General features: G+C 37.5%; 1 protein-coding gene across 25 annotated transcripts in view; it reads left to right on the forward strand.

The window, feature by feature from the left end:
• Ncor1 (nuclear receptor corepressor 1) overlaps window positions 1-21,941 on the forward strand; it is a 141,741-nt gene that overhangs the window by 75,490 nt on the left and 44,310 nt on the right. For 17 of the 25 annotated variants that reach the window (XM_052194176.1, XM_052194177.1, XM_052194175.1 and 14 more), the window contains 6 exons: window positions 25-87; window positions 5,016-5,173; window positions 6,386-6,512; window positions 11,448-11,994; window positions 15,224-15,353; window positions 17,120-17,315. In XM_052194176.1, the coding sequence (XP_052050136.1) occupies window positions 25-87; window positions 5,016-5,173; window positions 6,386-6,512; window positions 11,448-11,994; window positions 15,224-15,353; window positions 17,120-17,315 (1,221 nt within the window). The remainder of the gene's footprint in view (window positions 1-24; window positions 88-5,015; window positions 5,174-6,385; window positions 6,513-11,447; window positions 11,995-15,223; window positions 15,354-17,119; window positions 17,316-21,941) is intronic. The other 8 variants (XM_052194184.1, XM_052194194.1, XM_052194201.1 and 5 more) reach the window with 4 other exon arrangements.

Raw genomic sequence — 21,941 nt, forward strand, 5'->3', positions numbered from 1 at the left:
GCCTGAGTTTTCTTTTTATTTCAGTTTCTACTGAACCTGTTGAGACTTCAAGATGGACGGAAGAGGAAATGGAAGTTGCTAAAAAAGGTAATGAACAACAATGTGGAAAGTTTAGAGTTTAGTTTTTTGTTTTATTTTTAAAATTGATAATGGGTGGAAGAAAACATTTTTTCTTTTTTAAATATATTATGATGATGATGATGATGATGATGATGATGATGATGATGTGTGGTTTTTTTTGAGACAGGGTTTCTCTGTGTAGCCCTGGCTGTCCTGGAACTCACTCTGTACACCAGGCTGGCCTTGAACTCAGAAATCTGCCTGCCTCTTGTCTCCCAAGTGCTGGGAATAAAGGTGTGCGCCACCACTGCCCTGCTAATTTTTTTCTTTTTTAAATTGAAAAGAATAGGCCAGGGGCTAAAGAGATGGTTTGGTGGCTAAAAGTACTATTCTTCTAGAGAACCTGGTCTCACTTTACACCAGTCACATGATGACTCACAAACGTGTGTAGCACCAGTCTCAGGGGGTCTAGTTCTCTCTTCTGGCTTCCATGGGCACCAGGAATACACATGGTGTACATATTTATAAATCAGCAAAACTATAAAAACCCTCAAACACACAAGTGCTGGGAGCCAGCTCCTTGGGAGGTGTTCTTCTTTCTTGTCAGTTCTTGGTGGGGGCTAGGGGGCAAGAGGTAGGGGTGGGTTGTGGGGGTGGTAGGTAAGACTTGGTCTTATGAATTCTGGGGTAAGGTTCTGTCTTACAAGATGGGATAAGATTTTGTGTTACAAGATATTTAGGGTTGTTGTATAATAAAAAGTTGACTTGTTTAAGTCTAAGTTACTATGCTATTGTAGCTGCCTTACCTTCTGTGTTCCTCTGAAGCCAGAGACTGCAGTTTCAGGCACTTAGCACCTCATCTTAAAACATCAGGAGACTTAGTAAAAGATTAATTGCTAGAGCCTTTTTTCCGTATTGTCCCGATGCCTCTTGTTTGTCAGGCTAGGAGGAAGTTAGCAGCAATAAACTTCTATTGAACCAGGAGAAAAGAATATCACTCACAGAAAGAAAAACTTTATATAAGTGAATAGGCATAATCTCACAGAAGTCCATACACAGCTTCATGCATGAAGAGTTCTCATTTACACATTTCCGCACAAATTTATCAGAGCCCAGCATGCATTCATTCTCATAATTTCATTCTTACACACACATGCATAAATTTTCACAATTACGTACGTACATACACATCTATTGAAGCAAAAGACCAAACACCGGTGCAGAAAGAACTTACATTTTGGATGAAAAATGAGCTCCAATCTTTATTGCATAGAAAAAGAAAAAACTTCCATTGGTTTTTTTTTTTTTTTTTTTTTTTTTGGATTTGATTTTTTTTCGAGACAGGGTTTCTCTGTGTAGCCCTGGCTGGCCTCGAACTCAGAAATCTGCCTGCCTCTGCCTCCCAGAGTGCTGGGATTACAGGCATGTGCCACCCCCGCCCGGCACTTCCATCCCTTTAATGCTAAATGAATTAAACTCATGTTTATAAGAAAAAAGCTTTGTCCCATGGTAAGGAGAAGCGTGCCTGCTCCTTCTGCCCTCTGCAGTGTCTTCTTCTTTCCTCTTTCCCTCTGCATTCAGCACATTGCTCTCAGTATTCTTGTGTTACCTTGGTTTCTAAGTTATTCCATTCTGCATTCTCCTAATCTTGTTCTCTTCTGACTAAAAACTTTTCAGTTCAGTTATTCTCTCAGCTCAGTTCTCCTCACCTCTGTTCCTGTCACCTAAGTTCCTCTGTTCTAACTTTTTGTCCTCAGCCTTTAAACATCTTTCAGAATACATCACATGTTACAAAGTTCATCACCAGTTCACACAAAAAGTCAAATCATAAATTGAAATAGAAGTTTACAACAGAATGTTTACATGTAGATCCATTAGGAGTAATTAGCTAAACATCTATCACCTGTCTTAGCTCTATAGGTTCATTGAAAGTTTAAGACCATAGCTAAGTTACTAGTGAAGTTTTGTATAGATAAACCCAGGCAATATTTTTTCTTCTGTTCTAGCACCTATAATAAATCCTAGTTCCTTTTTTATGACCTTTGGTTAATTCTTTTACAACCTCTTGGAATGTGCTCTGAGTAGGAGAAAAGTCTGATTGCTATCTAAGAGCAATTGTGACACTTGGGAGATTAGCAGAGTTCTCATTGCAGTTTTGCCTATCAGAAAAGGACCTAATAACAGTCGGGTTATAAAAAAGCTTAATAATCAGAGATATAATTTTAGGAATTCTTACAGGATCATCATTAAAACATAAGTCATCTATTTGTCTACATAGCATCACTATAAGACAGTAAGTACATCTTTGTGGATCTGCAGAGATCTGCTCCAAAGGGATGTGCTATTATTCAGTGATTGTGATATATATGATTAATAATAACAGGATAAACATATTAATAGCAGGAATCTTTTCTAAAATTAGTCCCTTACAGCCTTGCTTAATGAGGGCTTACTTGTTGCAGATTATATAATAATCTGAAGCAGGCCATTTCAGGATGATCACCTGCTCGTATATTAACTTGTCCCATTATGGCTCCTGATACACAAGTGTACACCTGAGTGCAAGTGGAGCACACAACACACACATACATATGCACGTGTACAAAGACTAGGCCAGCCTTGGCTACTTAAAAAGTTCAAGGTCAACCTTGACTGTGTGATAAGACCCCATTTATATTCCTAAAAAGGTTTTCTAAAAAGGTAAATAGAATTTTGAAGTAAATTTAAGTAAGTAGTATCCTGTAAATAATTAACTTTAATATAGTTGAAGATGCTCATGTTTGAGGAATTTATGATTCTCTCTGGAGTTTTATTTTGATTTTCATTTGATTTTCATTTTTAATATTTCTAAAATAGTTGTGATTAAATGCATTAGAAATTATTTGAGAGTAAATTATGAATGTAAAATCTGTATTTTTACTATTTGCAAGTTGTATTGAATAGAATGGAGACTATTTCCTTGTTTTCAATTTAGTTAAGTCTTTCTTTTAATGATTGGTTTCTTAGTGTGTGTGCATGGCACATGTAATGGCACATAAGTGAAGGTCAAAGGAATACTGTTCTCTCCTTCCATTTTGCTTTTGAGGCAGGGTTTCTTTGTGATGTTTTTGTTGCATTCTATTGCTGAGCTTCCAACCCTCATTTTTTCCCCTCATCACTCACAGAGGAGTGCTGCCTTCTGGGATATGTGCTATTGCTTCTGGCTTTGTATCAGTTTCAGGTCATTAGGCTCATTCAGCAAACAGTTCACCTACTGAGCCTTCTGCTTAGACTTAGTTAAGTCTTCTAATTATATACCACTGAGAAAATAGTGAGAGTTGAGACTGTAATGTTTGTGGCCAAGCAGACCTGAGTTTGAGTCCTGTATCTGCTTTCAGTAGCTGGGTGGTCTTCATTGCACCAAAGCACATTTTAGGCTTTCTTTTTCCATTAGTGTTTACTGCTGCAGTATAATTTGAACGTGAACTAACATCTTTTACAGAGTAAATAGTAATTTACAGAAAGGTAATCAACACTATTTTATAATCCTTAAAAGAAATTATTATATGTAGTTTAACCATTTGTTGACATGTTTGGTATTAATCTACTTACTGTTTATCAGGTAATGATGAGTGGTCTGTCTTTTTTTTTTTTCAGTCAAGGTTTCTTTCTTTAAGTAATAGCCCTGGCTGTCCTGGGGCTGGCCGTGAACTCACAGAGATCCACCTGCCTCTACCTCCCAAGTGCTGGGATTAAATGTGTGCTCTGAATGTTATATTTTAAAATCATACATAAGCAATATTTTCTGAAAATTAAATAGTTTAAAGTGTCTTAAAATATTTTTGTTTAATATTTTGTTAAACAAACATATGATTGTTTATTTACAATAAGTGGCAGATGTGAAACATGTATAATTATTAGAGAGATTTGTTCTTTTCTCTCGCCATCATCAGAGTGTGGGTTCTAGAGACTGAACTCAGGTTAGGCCTGCAGGATGAGCAGTTTTACCTTCTGAGCCACCTCCCTAGCCCTGCTTTCAAAGAATTGTCCAGATTTAAGTACAACTCCTTTGATTGTACTGCAAGTACTTCATGATTGAATTTTCTTCCCAACCCCTAATTTTCTTTTATTTTTTAAGAATGTTTGTTTTTTGTTTTTGATATAACAGCATTTGGCCTCAAACTTGGCCTTGAACTTCTGGTCCTCCCATTTCAGCCTTTTAAATATCGGAATTACAGGTGTATGCCACTGTACCTGATTGTCCAATTTTTGTTATAAAGGGAGTTATTCATATTAATTTTCAAAAGCAATGTTCATCTCTACTCGTTATGTATCTAATTTTATATAGCTTTTCATATATCTATATATGAAATTCCATATTTTTATTCTTTGAGCATGTATATATGTGCTTACATGTATTTAGTGTGTATGTATGATTAGAGGAATACTAAAGTGGGATTAATTTGGAGGTTGAGCCTAGGGCCTCATGCATGCTAGGCAATTGCTTTACCCCAAGCTCTTTCCCTAGCTCTTTTAACTTTTTATTTTTAACTTTTAATTTTTTCGAAGGTATTTGTACGTTAGCTAAAAAGTTCTTTTTGTAAGTTTTATATACATTGAACAATTTATATTAGTTATTATTAAAATACTATCTCCAAAGATCTAGAAATACCCAGTTTTTCCACTTTGCAAGTACCCAAGTCATTTTGTAGATCCAGCTTCATCCTTACCCCCATGGGGCTCTGTGTGAAGGACAGAGTTCACCAAACATGTTAGATTTGGTGGGTATATAAAGTGCAAGTGAGTTCTGTTCCAGTGATTGTTTCAATACATGTTGAAATATATTAACAAATATCTGAAAGTATAATTTTAGTGTTATCAGTTTAATATCAGTGGTTAAGTTGCTTTAATATTTCTCTTGCTTGCTTAAACAGGTGCCTTGATCACTTAATATTTGCTCTGTTTTCTAAATGCAGGCCTGGTAGAACATGGTCGTAACTGGGCAGCCATTGCCAAAATGGTGGGAACTAAAAGTGAAGCCCAGTGCAAAAACTTCTATTTTAACTATAAAAGACGCCATAATCTTGACAATCTTCTGCAGCAACATAAACAGAAAGTGAGTAGAGCAGTAGTGGTAAGTGTTTTACTCATCATTTTTTCCTTAAAATAGTTTTGATCCCCAGAATCCACATAGTAGAAAGAGAGACTGAACCTTGGCATTCATATCTATGATGTATATGGACATGCATATATACACCTTTTTTCTAACAATACATTGAAATATAAGTTCTTTTCTTTGTTTGTTTTTTGAGATGGGGTTTTTCTGTTTAATCCTGCCTAACCTGGAACTTATTTTATAGAATAGGCTGGCCTAACTCAGAGATCTGCCTGCCTCTGCCTCCCAAGTGCTGGGATTAAAGGTGGTATGCACCACCATCTGGCTAAACTACATTTTTTGTTTTGTTTTGTTTTGTTTTGAGACAGAATTTCTCTGTGTAGCCCTGGCTGTCCTGGAACTCACTCTGTAAGCTCACTCCAAGCCTCCCAAGTGCTCGGAATAAAGGCGTGTGCCACCACTGTCCAGCTAAACTACATTTTTTTTTGTTGTTGTTTTTTTGGTTTTTTTGTTTTGTTTTTGTTTTTGTTTTTAATTTTGGTTTTTTTTGAGACAGGATTTCTCTGTATAGCCCTGACTGTCCTGGAACTCACTCTGTAGACCAGACTGGCCTCGAACTCAGAAATCTGCCTGCCTCTGCCTTCCAGAGTGCTGGGATTACAGGCGTGCGCCACCACCGCCCGGCCTGTCTGAAAGATTTAAAGTGAAATCTACCAGTCAGTATATTTAGGATGTCTGGTTGTTTTGGAATTATGAAAAGTTATCTTTCAAATGTAATTTTCTGTCTTCTACATGTCACATTTGTTATCTTTATTAAAATGTGATCATATGTCCTTTTTATTGGATAAAATAAATATTATCTGAACTGGCTGTGGTCTCAAAATTACGGTTTACAAAATGGTTCAGAAAAAGTGTTTTGGCGAGTATAGGGGTTGAAACGAGGTCTTGTATAGCACAGGTTGGCCTTGATCTTGGACCCTCTGCTGTGGCCCCTGCTTCCCAAAGGCTGAGATGCATATGTCGGTGTGATTTACTACTAACTTTTGGTAGGGTTCCTGGAAGTCGTCCATTGCCCCAAAGGCCGATTTGTGGTTGCCTGTACTCCAAATATAGATTGTGTTGTACCCACATGCTTTCTGACCAGTATGTAATACTGTATTTTTCAGGAATGAAATATTTTGCTTTGTTCCTCCTTTAACTCACAATGATTGAGGTATTTTGCCCCTTTAGGCGTCACGAAAACCCCGTGAGGAACGAGATGTGTCTCAGTGTGAAAGTGTTGCTTCCACTGTTTCTGCCCAAGAGGATGAAGATATTGAAGCCTCAAATGAGGAGGAAAATCCAGAAGATAGTGAAGGTATTTCAGAATCCTAAATTGTGTGTGACTTCTGTTACCTCAAATATGAAATTTTAGTTTAGTTGCTGATTATGTAGGAATTGCTTCTCATAAAGGAAATAATGTATTAGTGCTTTCCTGGCCTAGGTTTAAAAACAATTATTTATTTGATTAACAAGCATTTGTTTCTGTGTACTTAAGATTGCACAGATAGTACAACCAGAAGATCCTGATAATGACCTTCCTGCTTCAGATACTATCTTTGTATGCCTCTGTGTGTGTCATGCCTAAATTTACTTATTCTGTTGCTATTATAAGTTAATATATATTTTGTTTTCCTTTTACTGCCTAGAGGTTGATTTATTACATATTTTAAGGTTTACACATCATACTTAGTTTTTATCATGTTAGATGTCTGCATGATATTAGTTCCTTGAGCTGAAAAAATACCCACCTAAGAAACCAAGGGACAAGCCGGGCGGTGGTGGGGCATGACTGTAATTCCAGCACTCTGAGAGGCAGAGGCAGGCGGATTTCTGAGTTCTAGGCCAGCCTGGTCTACAGAGTAAGCTCTAGAACAGCCAGGGCTATACAGGGAAACCCTGTCTCGAAAAAACCAAATCCAACACCCCCCCCCCCAAAAAAAAAAAGAAACCAAGGGACAGTTGCTTAAACAGATCAACACAGTTTCCTGAAATGTCAAAATTAAATGTATGCTAGTTATAGAAAAATGAAGATAATAATTTATTTCAGTTTATATTAGGTTTCACTATTCTTCGTAAATTTTCTTTGTAAAACGTGTGCTTCTTTGTGAAGGTTTTTAGAATATCATTGGTAAATGCACACTTTATTATCAAAGTGTAAACTATGTATAATTAGTATTTGGTGTTTTCCTTGTCAGCTCTCACATTGCAGATAGGCTTAGGAAGCTCTGTATGCTGCAGTTTTAGAAATACTTACTATGTATATTTTTTTCTAAAAGTCAGCATTGTCTTTTAACCTTAAAATTGTAAATTTCAAATGAGTTTTTACAGTCAACTTTTTCTCCATTAGTTTTCTGTGTAAAAAATTGGGGCAGTTAATACAAGTCTAAAAAGACCACTGGGACAAATTTGCCCTTAGTGGAGGATTGAGAATGGTTCAGGGAAGCTTGGTCTCTTCATGATACTTTTAAGGTCCACAAGCAAGCATCATTTGCTCTCTAATGAAAACTCTTCATTTCACAGCTGTGTGTCTGTTAAGTGCTATTCCTTGTAGTTATAAATGTGAATAAAACCTTTACTAATTTTATTTATATGTAGTTTCCATGGTATAAAAATAGTAAATGTTAAATTTAATAGCTTGAGTGTAAGAAACTATATCAACTTATTATTATTATTATTATTATTATTATTATTATTTTGGTTTTACGAGACAGGGTTTCTCTGTGTAGCCCTGGCTGTCCTGGAACTCATTCTGTAGACCAAACTGGCCTCGAACTCAGAAATCCACCTGCCTCTGGCTCCCAAGTGTTGGGAGTAAAAGCATGTGCCAGCACTGCCCAGCTTTTTTTTTTTTTTTAAAGATTTATTTATTTATAATCTATAAGTACATTGTAGCTGTCTTCATACACACCAGAAGAGGGCGTCAGATCTCATTACAGGTGGTTGTGAGCCACTATGCAGTGGCTGGGAATTGAACTTAGGACCTCTGGAAGAGCAGTCAGTGCTCTTAACCACTGAGCCATTTCTCCAGCCCCCTAATTTTTATTAAACTATAGTTTTACAATCATTTCATTATTAATTTATCTTTGTGCCTAATTTTTAAATTAAACTTTATTGTAGCTTTGAATATATGGAAATGTATAGGAAAATAACGGTATGTACTAGAGTAATACCTGAGTTTTGGGAATCCATTGGGGATTTTAAACTTTACTCCCTGTGGATAAGGGGACCACTGTACTAATCTTTAGTAGATTAGGATATATTGAAGTGGTTAAACTATAGAAATATGCTTTACAGGTTGCCTGCTGATGCCTCATTCTGTCTTCACGTAGCCTTTATGTGTGCACCTCTGGATCAAAGTCTCTGATTAACAACTCATGCTCCAGAGCTCATTTAACTCTAGTCACATCTGTGAGGCAGATGCAGTGGCACTGGGAGTTAGGAGATGAACATTGGACTTGTGAGGAGGGAACACAGTTCAGGCCACTGTAAAGCCCAAGCCTAGTTTCATACACTTTTATCTATGGCCAAGACAGAAGATCTGCACCCTCAAAGTCCCCAAATCAAAACGAGACACACATATACTTGCATACATATGCACCCATATATACCCGTTTCCCCCTGCCCTACTTTTAGAATGTTAGCTTGTTTGTTTTGTTTGAGTTTGTTCCGGTGTGCATGCAGTAGGCATTCTGTGCCATCTGTAGAAGTCTCCTCTTCATAGAAATGTACTTGTCCAGAGATTTCTAGGCTCTTTCTTCTTTTTTGCTCAGCTTCTTTTGCAAAGTATGCTAGAACATATAGTTATGGGAGTATACGTGACCTATGACCTCCTGCTTCTTGCTAACCCTAAAGAGGTGCCATTGATGCACTTTTTTTTATTATGTGGTAAGGCTCTTTTCAGTGGAAGACTAAAGATAGCTGATTATAAATAGGAGAATTCCTGTCTATCTTTTTGTAAAATGTCCAACTGGGTGTTTAGGGTGAGATGAGTCAAATCTGGAAGACTGAAATTTTACTATTTCTGGACTTTACTCTTAGGTCCTGTGGTCAGTCATTAAGGGCCTGCCTGCTTATTTCCTCATTCTTTGAAAAGAAGCTTTGTTAGCTGTTGCATTGTGAACTACCAGCTAGTTTTCTGTCGATTGGAAGAAGATAAAAGAGAAAGGGTGTATAGTGAATTCTTTTAATGTTTTAGGATAAGTAAGTTGCTAACTTTCCTCACTGTATAATGAAAAATAAAGATTAAGTCAAGGTTTTTGGTAGCCTTTTATCATTTTTTTATCTTACTTTTGCCAATTGCTGCCATTTAGTAAGCTTTCCCTGAGCTCTAGTCTCCTGCATCTACTTGGTAAAAGCCACTTTAGAGTTGACATAGATAGCAAGTTTTCTAACTGCAGCAGCAGGCTGCTCTTTCTCACCACCGTTATCTGTTGTTTCCTTGACTCCAGTTTCTTGAACAGCCCGTCCAGCCTGTCAGCTGTAAGGCCTGCTGTTTACATACACTGTGACTGTGCTGTGCTGACTCCTGCTTCCATTGTTGGCCACTTCCCATTATTACTTTCTTGTTTGTATTCTTTGGTTCTTTCTTTCCATTCTGGTTTTTCATTTGTTTTCCTCTAAGCATCCTTGTGAAATAAATCCATCCATGTTTATTTTCTATTCCAAAGCTTAAAACCCTTTTCTATTTCTTTAAGAATAAAAGTTCAAAGCTGTCTTGGTGACTAATATGGATGACAACATGCAGTTACTGTTGTGCCTCTGAGCCTTTTTGTTGATTATATTTCCATCTGTTTTCCGCTCCAACCACACTGATGATTCTTCTGTTGTTTCTGAAGAAGATAATCCCATTCTGAGCCTTGACACTTTGTGATAGCTGTATCTTAATTTTCCCATGTCTGTCCAGAGCTCACTTTCTTCCTTTAGGCCTCCTTTTGGGATATCTCTTTACTGTTTGTACTGCTTCCTCTCACTGCTTATTTATTTTATATTGTCACTGCATTATCACATAATATATTTGAAATATTTATTATTCTGTAGGCTCCATGAGAATGTGTAAATGTGTAATTTATGGGGGTTTGAGTGATGGCTCAGTGGTTAAGAACATTTTCCGCTTTTACAGAAGAATGATATTTGTTCCCAGCTCCCATGTGGTGACTCACAGTCATCTCTAGTAACTAGTTCCAGGGGAGCTGATGCACCTTTCTGGCCTCCTGAGGCATAAAAACAGGCAAAACATATATACATATAAAAAAGAAAGAAAAAAAAAACTAAGAATATAATTTGATTTTTCAGTGCTCCCCCAGTATCTTTAAAAGCTCTGTGCACATACATATTTGGAACTGAATTTCCAGTTTTAAAATTATTCTGCTGAAAATATCTATTCACAGTTGGTCATATAATATTTATTTTTTCATTTCAACAATATAATCTTATCCTATTTAGGATTTCTATTGCTGCAATAAACACAATGACCAAAAAGCAATGTGGGAAGAAAAGAGTTTATTTCTTCTTATAACTCTCAGGTCAAACTGCATCACTGAGGGAAGTCAGGGCAGGAACGCAAGGCAGGAACTGAAGCAGAAGCCATGGAGAAGTGCTGCTTACTGGCTTGTCGGGGTTAAAAGTTACAAGTGTCTTCTGCTCCCTAAGATCACATGCCCAGGGATGGCTCTACAGTAAGGTGGGCCTTCCCACATCAGTTACCAATCAAACAAATGCCTCACAGGCATGCATATAGGCCACTCTTACAATGACAGTTTCTCAATTGTAGTTCCCTCATCTCAGATAACTCTAGTTTGTATCAAGTTAACAAAAACTTCTACATGAACAAACTTCATAGTGTCAAAGCGAACCTGTTTTTCTAATGATATTTCTGTATGTTTTCAGACATGTTGTACACCATCTTACGTTAACTTTCTTACATTAAAACTATTTTCTATCTGAATGTTGTCATTCTCAGAATAGTTTTGTTTAGTTCCCCACTCCTTTCTCTGTCTTTAAAATAAACTATTTTTTAGACAGTAAACCACTTTAGAAAGAATTTTTACTTTTAATTTCAGAAGGTCATTACGGTTTTGATCTTTCACTTCTACACCTTTAGAGCATGTTAGCTTTGCCAGAAGCTACTCTTACTTCCCTGATGTCAACACAGGAGTCAAGTCCATCCTAACAAGTGCTTTCAAGCATGGTTTCTGTCAGCACCTGAAACCTGTTCATTATCAGATTTTTATGCTGTATCATTATCTTTAAGGTGCTGAAAATAGTTCTGATACAGAAAGTGCTCCCTCTCCTTCACCAGTTGAAGCTGCCAAGTCCAGTGAAGACAGCAGTGAAAATGCTGCTTCTCGAGGAAACACCGAACCTGTGGTTGAGCTTGAGGCCACCACTGACCCTGCACCCTGTGCATCTCCCTCTTCAGCAGTTCCAACCACAAAACCAGCAGAAAGTGAAAGCGTGGAGGCCCAGGTGACTGACAGCGCCAGTGTGGAGACCGCAGAGCCGATGGATGTAGACCACGAGGAGTGCGGTGCCGAGGGCAGTTCTGTTCTTGATCCACCAGCCCCTACTAAAGCCGACTCCGTGGACCCAGAAATTCAGGTACCAGAAAATACTGCGTCTAAAGGTGAAGGGGATGCCAAGGAAAGAGACTTGGAGAGCACCAGTGAGAAGACAGAGGCTAGAGATGAAGACGTGGTAGTGGCTGAGCAGATCCAGAGGCCTGAACCTCAGTCAGACAACGACTCCAGTGCCACATGCAGTGCAGATGAGGATGTGGATGGAGAGCCAGAGAGGCAGAGGTGAGACTTTACCTTACTTCCTGTCTATTGCTTTTTGGTTCATTGGAAGAACAGTTCTGTCCACAGATATGGCTCCTGTAAGAGGTTGGCAAGCTCCTAGAGTCAATGGCTTTAACATTGAGCAGCTGTGTGGCTTTGGGTTTTGCTGTTTTTAAATGACACATATGATAAAATATCTTCTATATCTGTATTGTTAGATATAATCTGTGATATGCAGGGGGCAGGCTGGTTTCCAGCCAACAGAGCTGTGAATAATATCACAAGCAAATTGCAGAGCCTAACACTGGCAGCAGTGGTAGGTGGTCAGGAAGGCAGCAGTGGAGGGCCTTGGCTTTGACTCTGAGTTTGTCTGACTTGGTTGGACCTCAAAACAAAGTTTATCTAGCCCATGGTCATAGACTAACGAGGATGCTCTGAGGAGAAATGTCAATGTTGACATGTTTTCAAAATGTTTTTACTTATCTGTTATATGGGGGAGTTTGGGGATAGGCTTTTGTTATGAGGTCAGGTTGAGGTTGAACTTATATGTAGCCCAGGTTGGCCTTATATTTCTGTTACTCCTTCTTTCTCCTAGTACTAGGATTATAGACACATCTGTGACGAGGGGTGCTTTCTTTCCTTTCCTGTTGCTTTTCCTTTCCTTTACATTACTGAGGATCAAAGCTAAAGCATCACACATGCAGTGTAAGCACTCTCACTAAGCTATATCCAGCCCCTGAAAATTGGAGACATTATATTAACTTTTTATATTGGTTATAATTTTAAATTTGTCAAATTTATGATATAAAATATCAGATACATTAATTATTTAGGTTTTACTTGTGAAGAAGGAAGTGTGTGCGTCATCATCAGAATGCACTAGGCCAGGCAGCTTTGCCTGGAACCACATGGGCTCCAAGGATTGTACTCTGTTCATAAGCTTAGTGACTAGGGCTTTTACCTGCTGAGTCATCTCACCAGCCTGCAGGTGAATTTGTCATCAAAGGCAAATTTATAATAAAATACATAATAGCTGTCAGGGTTTTTATAATGACATTGTATGGAAATAGATAGTAATTTGATAAGTTTAATATTTTAATAAATCATTTTCAAAACATTTCAACAACGACATTTCTCCTCGGAACATTCTCTTTATTCTATATGATAGTGGGCTAGACAAACTTTGTTTTGAGGTCCAACCAAGTCAGATAAACCCAGAGTTAAAGCCAAGGCCCTCCATTTTCTTTGAAAGAAATGTAATAACTTATAATTAGAGATGTTGTATTGTTACCGATTCCAAAAGTAAAAGTAAGACTAAACTATAGCTATAAAATTGAGCATTCTCCCCCTCAAAACCTGCTTGCTTTTAATACTATTAAGATGAACTCGCTTCTTGTTGGAAGTCCTACTCTACTCAGAGCTGAGCTTTGTATAATATGCCCTGATATCACTGTACATGTTTACATTTAGTGCTCTAATTAGTGTTGGTATAGGTACTGTAATGACTCACTCCTAAAGAGAGTCAGCTGCTAGAATTTTCAACAGCAAACATTGGACCAAGATGGGGATTTTGTCTAATGTCCATTTGTCGGAAAATGCAGTCATCTAGTTCACTCTTTTTCTTTCATAATACTCTAGAATTCATCTTAATTGTCCAAAAGTTTTTTTTTAATACATGCGTGCATGCGTGTGTCTGTCTTTCTGCCTGCCTGCCTGTCTGCCTGTCCATTTCCTATGTGGAGGTGAGAACAACTTGTAGGAGTTGGTTCTCCCTCCACTGTCTGCTCTGCAGGGGCTGACCTCAGGCTGTCTGTTTGGCAGCATCTTCACCCTGAGTTATCCTGAGGCCTAGCTCCAGTGTTTATCTAGAGTAGTATGCATGGATTAAAGCAATGTTGCCTTTTTGAAAAGGCTTTTTCATCTTTAATAAGAATTACCTATGTTTTGTGCTGTTGGGTTTGTTAACTTTATTATATAAGAAGAACTATTAGGATGCCAGTGACCTAAGAAAGTGAGCACCATGAGACACTTGGTGTGGTTGGCAGGTGCTCAGTGGCAGAGCGTGACATCCTTGGTTTGATCCCCAACACAACCCCACCAAAAAATGAGAAGCTTCTCAGGAAAAACAAAATCATCGTAAAATTATGGTGAATTCTGAATAAAATTCTAAATCTATAAAACTTTAAAGGTGTTAAAATGATATTTTTAGTTTTTTTTACATCTTTAATATAAGCTTTCAAGAATGCAGTTTATAAGTTAATTTTCTTTATAAATTCACATTTTTCTTACCAATCCAAAGATTCAAAACCATTTCTCTTTACCCAGTGTCTATTATAGCTGAAAAATATGACAAAGGCTATAATATACAGCACCTTTTTTGTGTGTATGAGTGTAAATTATATCAAGTTCATATATATATTGTACATCCTAAATTCATGTGTAGATATTGGAGACAAGCGAAGAGGTGTTGTTTGAAATGTCTGGGAGGGACCGTTATGAGCAGAGAGACACATACCTGTGTGAATCTGCTATGTGGAAATGCTGGCTCTATATTTTACATTTGTAAGAAACCTGATGTTTGGAATTTAGGGTTAAATTCTCAAATTTTAAATGGCAGTTGCTTCTAACCCGTGTTCCCAGGAAAACATTCTGTAATAGGGAACTAGTTTTTTTGTTGTCATTTTGTTTTTAATTATTACAGTTAGACTGTGTGTGTGCACAGCTGTCAGACATAAGCCAGGGCACATGCGTAGCCCAGACTTGTGAGAACTGGTTCCCTCCTTTTATCATCTATGTCCTGGGAACTGTCTGTTTTGGTAACAAGTGGTTTTATCCTCTGAGCCGTCTCATTCGTCCAAGGAACTAGTTTTTAACATATGCTTGTATGTAAGTACATTGATACTTGTTTTCATCAGTTTTGTTGATACTGTTTTTGTCAATTAAATGCAGATAAAGTCAGATAAGTATCAACTTGAAAGTCAATATTAAATTTCTTTAATCTGGAAAATTAGTGTTATACGCTCTTTGTTTTCTCTCCTTTCAAGTATTTATTAATTGTACTAGGATTTGTATGTAAGGTCATGTTCATAGTAGGCAAGTATTTATTGTTGAGCTATACCACAGCTTTCCTCACATCTTATTAAAGTTAATGTTGCACGCATACATTCTTAAAATGAATTGTGATGATGTTGCATTTGAAGACACAAATAAAAATAACTTATTTATCTTTATTTGAAATTGTCTATTATAGAGTGTTTTCCATGGATGCAAAGCCCTCCTTGTTAAATCCTCCTGGATCGATACTAATCTCATCCCCTATTAAAGCAAACCCATTGGACCTGCCACAGCTTCAGCATCGAGCTGCTGTTATTCCGCCAATGGTAAGTGCTGTCGTTACGAATTAGACAGAAACACTGAGACCCTCGTGGACTCATTTATGCTCGCTTTTATTTGGCTCTTAGACTTTTTTAAATATTGTGGTGAAAAGCAGGTAATGTGAAATTAACTATTTTAGTCAAAATTTTTTTTGTTCATTTCTTGTATATTGTTTTGTTCCAAAGATTGTAAGTATCTTAGAGAAGCAGAAGCCTTTTAGTTAGAAATTTGAGATTCCACATATGATATAAAATTTCTGTTAAACCAAAATTGCTTGGTTTGGGTTGGGTTGGGTTGGTTTGGTGGCACAAGGAAGAAAAGCTGTGTTCACATGTAAAGCAAAAGACAAACTCATATCTGGCCATTTACAGTAAGGCATAATCTATAGTAGTGCTTAGAGCATAGATTTATGTTAGATCTCCATGAACTTTTATGGCTGTTTGTTGAATATCAAGTATTTAATAATCATAAAGAAATATAAATATAGTTGCAGTCTGTCTTAGTTAGGGTTTTACTGCTGTGAACAAATACCATGACCAAGGTAACTCTCACAAAGACAACATTTAATTGGGGCTGGCTTACAGGTTCAGTGGTTCAGTCCATTATCATCAAGGTGGGAACATGGCAGCATCATGGTGTAGGCATGGTACAGGAGGAGCTGAGAGTTCTACATCTTCATCTGAAAGGTACTAGTAGAATAGTAGCTTCCAGGCAGCTAGAAGAAGGATCTTAAAGCCCATACCTACAATGACACACCTACTACAACAAGGCCACACCCACTCTAACAGGGCCACACCTTCTAATAGTGCCATTCCATTGGTGGGCAATCATATACAGACCATTATTACACAAGCCAAGCAGGTTGTGCACCTTTGTATTCCCAGTTTTCAAGAGGTTGCGACAGGAGGATTTGTAAGTTTAGGTCAGCCTGAGGAGGATTACCATAAGTTTAGATCAGCCTGGGCCATATAGTGAGTGCCTAGCCAGCCAGGGCTACCTATCTCAAAAACAAAGCAAAGACTGTAATTACAAAGTGGGACAATGCTGTATGCTATAAAAACCATGTCAAGGCCTGAATGAAAAGTAAATCAGAGTGGTTCCCATGTTCCAGTCTGTCTGGATGAGTTAGCTTTGGGTAGGGAAGTTTCGGGAAGATGAAGAAGTCAAGGATGATGGCCACATTCCTTGCTGAGGTCTTTTTCTAAATGGAAGAGTCATAAAAAAGAGGCAATAGGTTGTTGAGTAGAAAGTTTCTTTGAGCTATTCAAATGGACCCAAAAGTAGGCAGTTTATTGTGAGTGCAAACAATGTTTTGTCTTTTTTTTTTTTTTTTTTTTAAAGAACTGATGACTGAACTTGGGCCTTATGCTTACTAGGCAAGCACTCTAACTCTGAGCTAAATCCCAAACCTGGAGTGTGAACTTTGTATCTGAGTTGTCTTTAGACAATTTAGAAATGCATGTGATTGGTGAGAAAGAACAATATGGAAGGCAGATTAATCAGAAGGATTTGATTGGAATAATGATCTTTAGTTTCTGCATTTGATGTCTTTTGTCATAGCTTTTAGGATTTCTGCTGCGATCAGTTCCTCAATAACTACCTAGCATTTTTTTTTGAAGATTTCTTTAATTAAAATATGGTCAAATCATTTTAACCTCTAATATGTAAGGAATAAGTATTACTTTTAACAGTTGGTAATTACTGTTATAATGGTCATTGGCACATTTCAATTATTTGATTTTGTTTGTTTGTTTGTTTTGTTTCTTTGTAGGTTTCTTGCACCCCATGTAATATATCAATTGGAACGCCTGTAAGTGGCTATGCTCTTTACCAACGGCACATTAAGGCGATGCATGAGTCAGCACTCCTGGAGGAACAGCGGCAGAGGCAAGAACAGATAGACTTGGAATGCAGAAGCTCCACGAGCCCATGTGGCACTTCAAAGAGTCCAAACAGGGAGTGGGAAGGTAGGTAGATGAAGCCATCACTACAAAGGGAGTCAAGCTAAACCTCAAGTTAGTGTCTGTCTTTTGTGTTACATATATGACTTCAGTTTATTACGTATGTCCCTGACAGAAAAGTCCTTAAACTGATATGCTGGTTATACTGTTAAATACTGGTGACTACCAAAAAAACAGCAATAACATTGTTAACAGCATTCTGGGGGAGTGACTTACCTGAATTCATTCTTCTTCTGAAAGTATAGAAACCATGCTTTATCTTGCATTCATCTGACTTTTCTTTTCCCCCTTCCCTTTCTCCCCCTTGCTGCGGCTCCCTCGCTCTGGCCCATATGTTCTTTATTATTTGTTTCTCATTATGGATGGTTGTGAGCCACCATGTTGTTGCTGGGGTTTGAACTCTTGACCTCTGGAAGAGCTCTTGGTGCTCTTAACCGCTGAGCCATCTCACCTGCCCTAATCTGACTTTTCAAAGTAGAAATTAATGTTCTGTTTTTGAAGCAAGTCACCCGTACCTGCGTAATGTTCTAAAAGATGTGACAAAGACATCTTTTTGTAGCAGATAGTTCTTATCCTGACTCAGTGTTCCATATCACTGTGGGCAAAGAGAATCTAGCTTTACTTTAGTTTTCTCATCAACAAAGTGAAAATAATACATATATATCTTGCTAGGGTTATAAAGTTAAAGAGTGAACAGTCAATATTGTTATATAATACATGGCTCAGCTTTTATATACAGCGTAGACTACTATAGAAGTCACTGCTATGTCACTTCTTCAAGTGATATATTTGAATTGATTCATTCTGTTACAGTTAGAGCACGATACATTTTTACTTAACTTGAGGTGATTTATACATTTTTCTTGGTTTTTTTATTGTTGGCTTTTTTGTTTGTTTTTTGTTTTTTGTTTTTATTTTTTTTGGATTTTTGGTTTTGGTTTTTTCGAGACAGGGTTTCTCTGTATAGCCCTGGGTGACCTGGAACTCACTCTGTAGACCAGGCTGGCCTCGAACTCAGAAATCCACCTGCCTCTGCCTCCCAGAGTGCTGGGATTACAGGCATGTGCCACCACCTGATTTACACATTTTAATAATTTGTCTGATATGGTTAAACTTAGCACATGGTTGGTAGTATTTTTAAGTATGCTTAGAATATGAATATTAAGATTGTCTATGCAAGCCATGTATGTATGTTAAAGGCTACTTACTGTAAACGTGGGATTGAAGAATAGTTGGTCCTGTTGACTCCTTACTCCCTGCCACCCCAGTGATGTATTAGCTACACAACATACTGAACCTCTTAGAGCAGACTTAGTATGATCTCGTTGTCTTCAACGTGAATTGCTTTTCATTGTTTTGTATGTGCTCATATAATGTGCACTTGGGGAAGTGGACTCTATAGTAGGATCGATCTGGGGATCAAATTTAGGTCATCAGGCTTGCATAACAAGCACTGTTACCTCCTGAATCATTTCAGTAACCCTTAAATACAAATCTCATGCTCTCAAAAATGTTACTAGGGGAATAATACTGAGGCATAGAAAGAATGCAAAGTCACTCGCCTTCTCTGTTAGCAATTGAACTTAGTGAGTGCATCATGGGCAGCTGCCCACTAACTCACATTCTAGTCCTAAGTAAATGTTTTTTCTTTTGTTATTTTCTTTTTCCATTCTCTTTCCCTTCCCCCTCCACCTAGTGCTGGGTTTTCGTAGCTCATGTCTTAAAAATCTCTCCTAAGTGAATATTTCTTGAATGGAAGTAGGTAGTGATTTTGATAACTTTTAGGCTTTTTTTTTTATTAAATTGCATCTTTAATCCCTAGTTACAAAATCAACACAATGGGTTCTTAGGTATTATATGCTGAAGTAGTGGACTAGGTGATGCACCCCTGACGGGTGCTGGTGACATCTTAGCACTCAGAGGCAGGCAGATCTGAGTTCTTCACTATACTGTGCAATGAAAATCACCCACATATTACTAACTGAATAATATATGAGGCTTTGGCAGGAGCTCAACAAATAATTGTAAATTTCAGGCAGAGGCAGGCAGATCTGAGTTCGAGGACAGCCTAGTCTATAGAGTGAGTTCCTCAACAGCCATAGTTCAGTAGAGACTTTGCTTCAAACCCCACCCCCTCCCAGCCCTCAAAAGTGATGTATCCTGCTTCTTGCTTTCTTTTTTGTATTGGATACTAGCTTAGACCAAGTGCTGTGCACTGCCACATCCCACCACCAAAGATGGCTATCTTTTAAATATCACAGTTATGACAAAACCAAATTTAGGTAAATTATAACAGAGGCCTGATTACTTAGTCCTTATATGTTATTTAGGATAGGTTGGCTTTTTTGTTTTTGTTTTTTTTCCCTCTGGTTTATTATTGTTGTTGTTATTATTATTATTATTATTATTGTTTTTTTGTTGTTGTTTTGATTTTTTTTGAGACAGGGTTTCTCTGTGTAACAGTCCTGGCTGTCCTGGAAATTCCTTTGTAGACCAATTCTGGCCCTGAACTCACAGAGCTTCTTCACCTGCCTCTGTCTCCTGAGTGTTGAGATTAAAGAAGTGTGCCTCAACCACTGCCCGGCTAGGATAAAATAAAACTTATTAAAAAAAAAATGACACTTACAATTATTTGTTGAGCTCCTGCCAGAACCTCATATTATTCAGTTAGTAATATGTGGGTGATTCCCATTGCATAGTAGAGTGAAGAACATTAACATCTTTACTCAGTCTGCTTTTGAACTGCTAGAGTGACTGAACCAGGCCCAGTTTCTCTGTAGTTGATAGCCTTTGTTCTGTGTGGTTAAGATTTTGGCAGTGCCTGAACTTTTAATTATAATCCAGTGATCTCGAAAATCAAGCTTTCATGTTAAGTTAATATGACATTAAGTACCTTACAGTTTGGTTCAGGATGATGTTACAAAGAGGGATTGTCTTTTATATTTTATTTCAAGGTTTTGCTTTGCTAGCCCACCTAATGTATATACCTCCAGTATTTTTATTTCTACAAGCTGTATGTCTCTCCTTTGAGGTTGTTCCTAAATAGTTCAATGTCTGGGACTCTCTTCCAGATAGCATTCAAATGTTTACAGTTGAATTACATCTCTATGGAAAGAAAACATGACATATATTTTAAACACAATTTCACATGACAGTTTATAGACTAACAAATAGCTGGTGTGTCAGTTTATATATAAACACCATCAGATCATCATGACAACTCCCTCCCTCTGTCCCTCTCTCCCTTCCCCCCCCCTCTCTTTCTCTCCCTCTCTCCCTCTCTCCCTCCCTCCCTCCCTTGCCCATTTTGAATTAATTACATAGTGAGTTTCTAGCCAGCCTGACCTACAGAGTGGGACCTTGTACCTAAATAAATTAGCAAAACCTCACCACCAGCACCACTATCAAGAAAAAAAATGAGATACATATTGGGACTGGATTAGGTCTGTTTTTCTTTTGCTGATGTGCTTTTCATCTCATATATTTGTTGCTTTTTAAGTGAGTTTGGTACAAGCTGTTAGTATAGGCATCCTCCTTTTAAGTTATGCTTTAAAAGTTCTTTAAGGGATCATTTCACTTTCAACTGACATTTGCCCAGATTAACCCTTGCTTATTTATAGCTTCTAGTCAAGAAGCTTGGGCATAACAGATTAGAAGTTCTAATGCAAATTCAACAAAATCTATCCAATCAAAATAGGACTCTGCTTCTGTGCAACTAAAACAATTTTGTCTTTATTTTGATATTTTATTTGTTTTGTTTTTCTACTTTGTATACATAGTGATTGAAATTGATGTGATTAGAAGCCCAGTTTCTACCAACATTTTAATGAAATTTTCTACATATTTATAAATTATGTGAAATAGTAGACTATCAGACTTTGAGTTTTTGGATATAATATTATATTAAATCCTTTAGGGAAAAAATGAACTTATTTGGTTTTTGTTTGTTTGTTTGTTTCTATACCCTGGCCAATCCTTTTATCTCAGCCTCCTAAGAATTGGGATTATAGGCCTGCAATGCCATAGCCTGTATGAGCACCATTGTGTTAATGGGCATTCCATAGTCTTCAGAAATTCAGTACCTATCTAATTCAAATGCTTTTGTCAGGCATTCTTCTGAAGTATTTGAAAAATTCCATTAACCTCTTTCATTGTGATAGCTAAGTGAGACAGTTATAGTATTATATTGTGCTTTTCCAATGAGAAAACCAGACATTAATTAAGGAAAAGCTCCTGAATATAGCATGTGACTAGTTCTGTCTCATGCACACAAGGGAACTGACCCTGGACAGAAATTCTCCTCAGTTTATATAGGCTCAGGCCCTAAGTTACTCTTTGAACAATTACACGTTGATCTACAGAGACAGAAGTTCAAAGGTTTGGTTGTTTTGAAAAAATGAGGAGTAAAACATTGTCTTAGTTTTCTAGAGCTAGAGCAGGGCTGCTTTTCCCAGACAGCCGTTAAGTGGGTCCTCCTGGCAGCAGATTTTCACGTTTCCTGATACGAGGCATGGGATGCATGAACACTGCCAGCCAGGCTGTCCTCTTCAAACTGCTCACAGAAGCTACACTCCTCTGTTAACTAACTTTTACTTTTGTGTAACAATGTTTTCTGAGGAGGTTTATTGATAA

This window comes from Apodemus sylvaticus, chromosome 10, assembly GCF_947179515.1.
Source record: "Apodemus sylvaticus chromosome 10, mApoSyl1.1, whole genome shotgun sequence".
NCBI classification, from domain to species: domain Eukaryota; kingdom Metazoa; phylum Chordata; class Mammalia; order Rodentia; family Muridae; genus Apodemus; species Apodemus sylvaticus.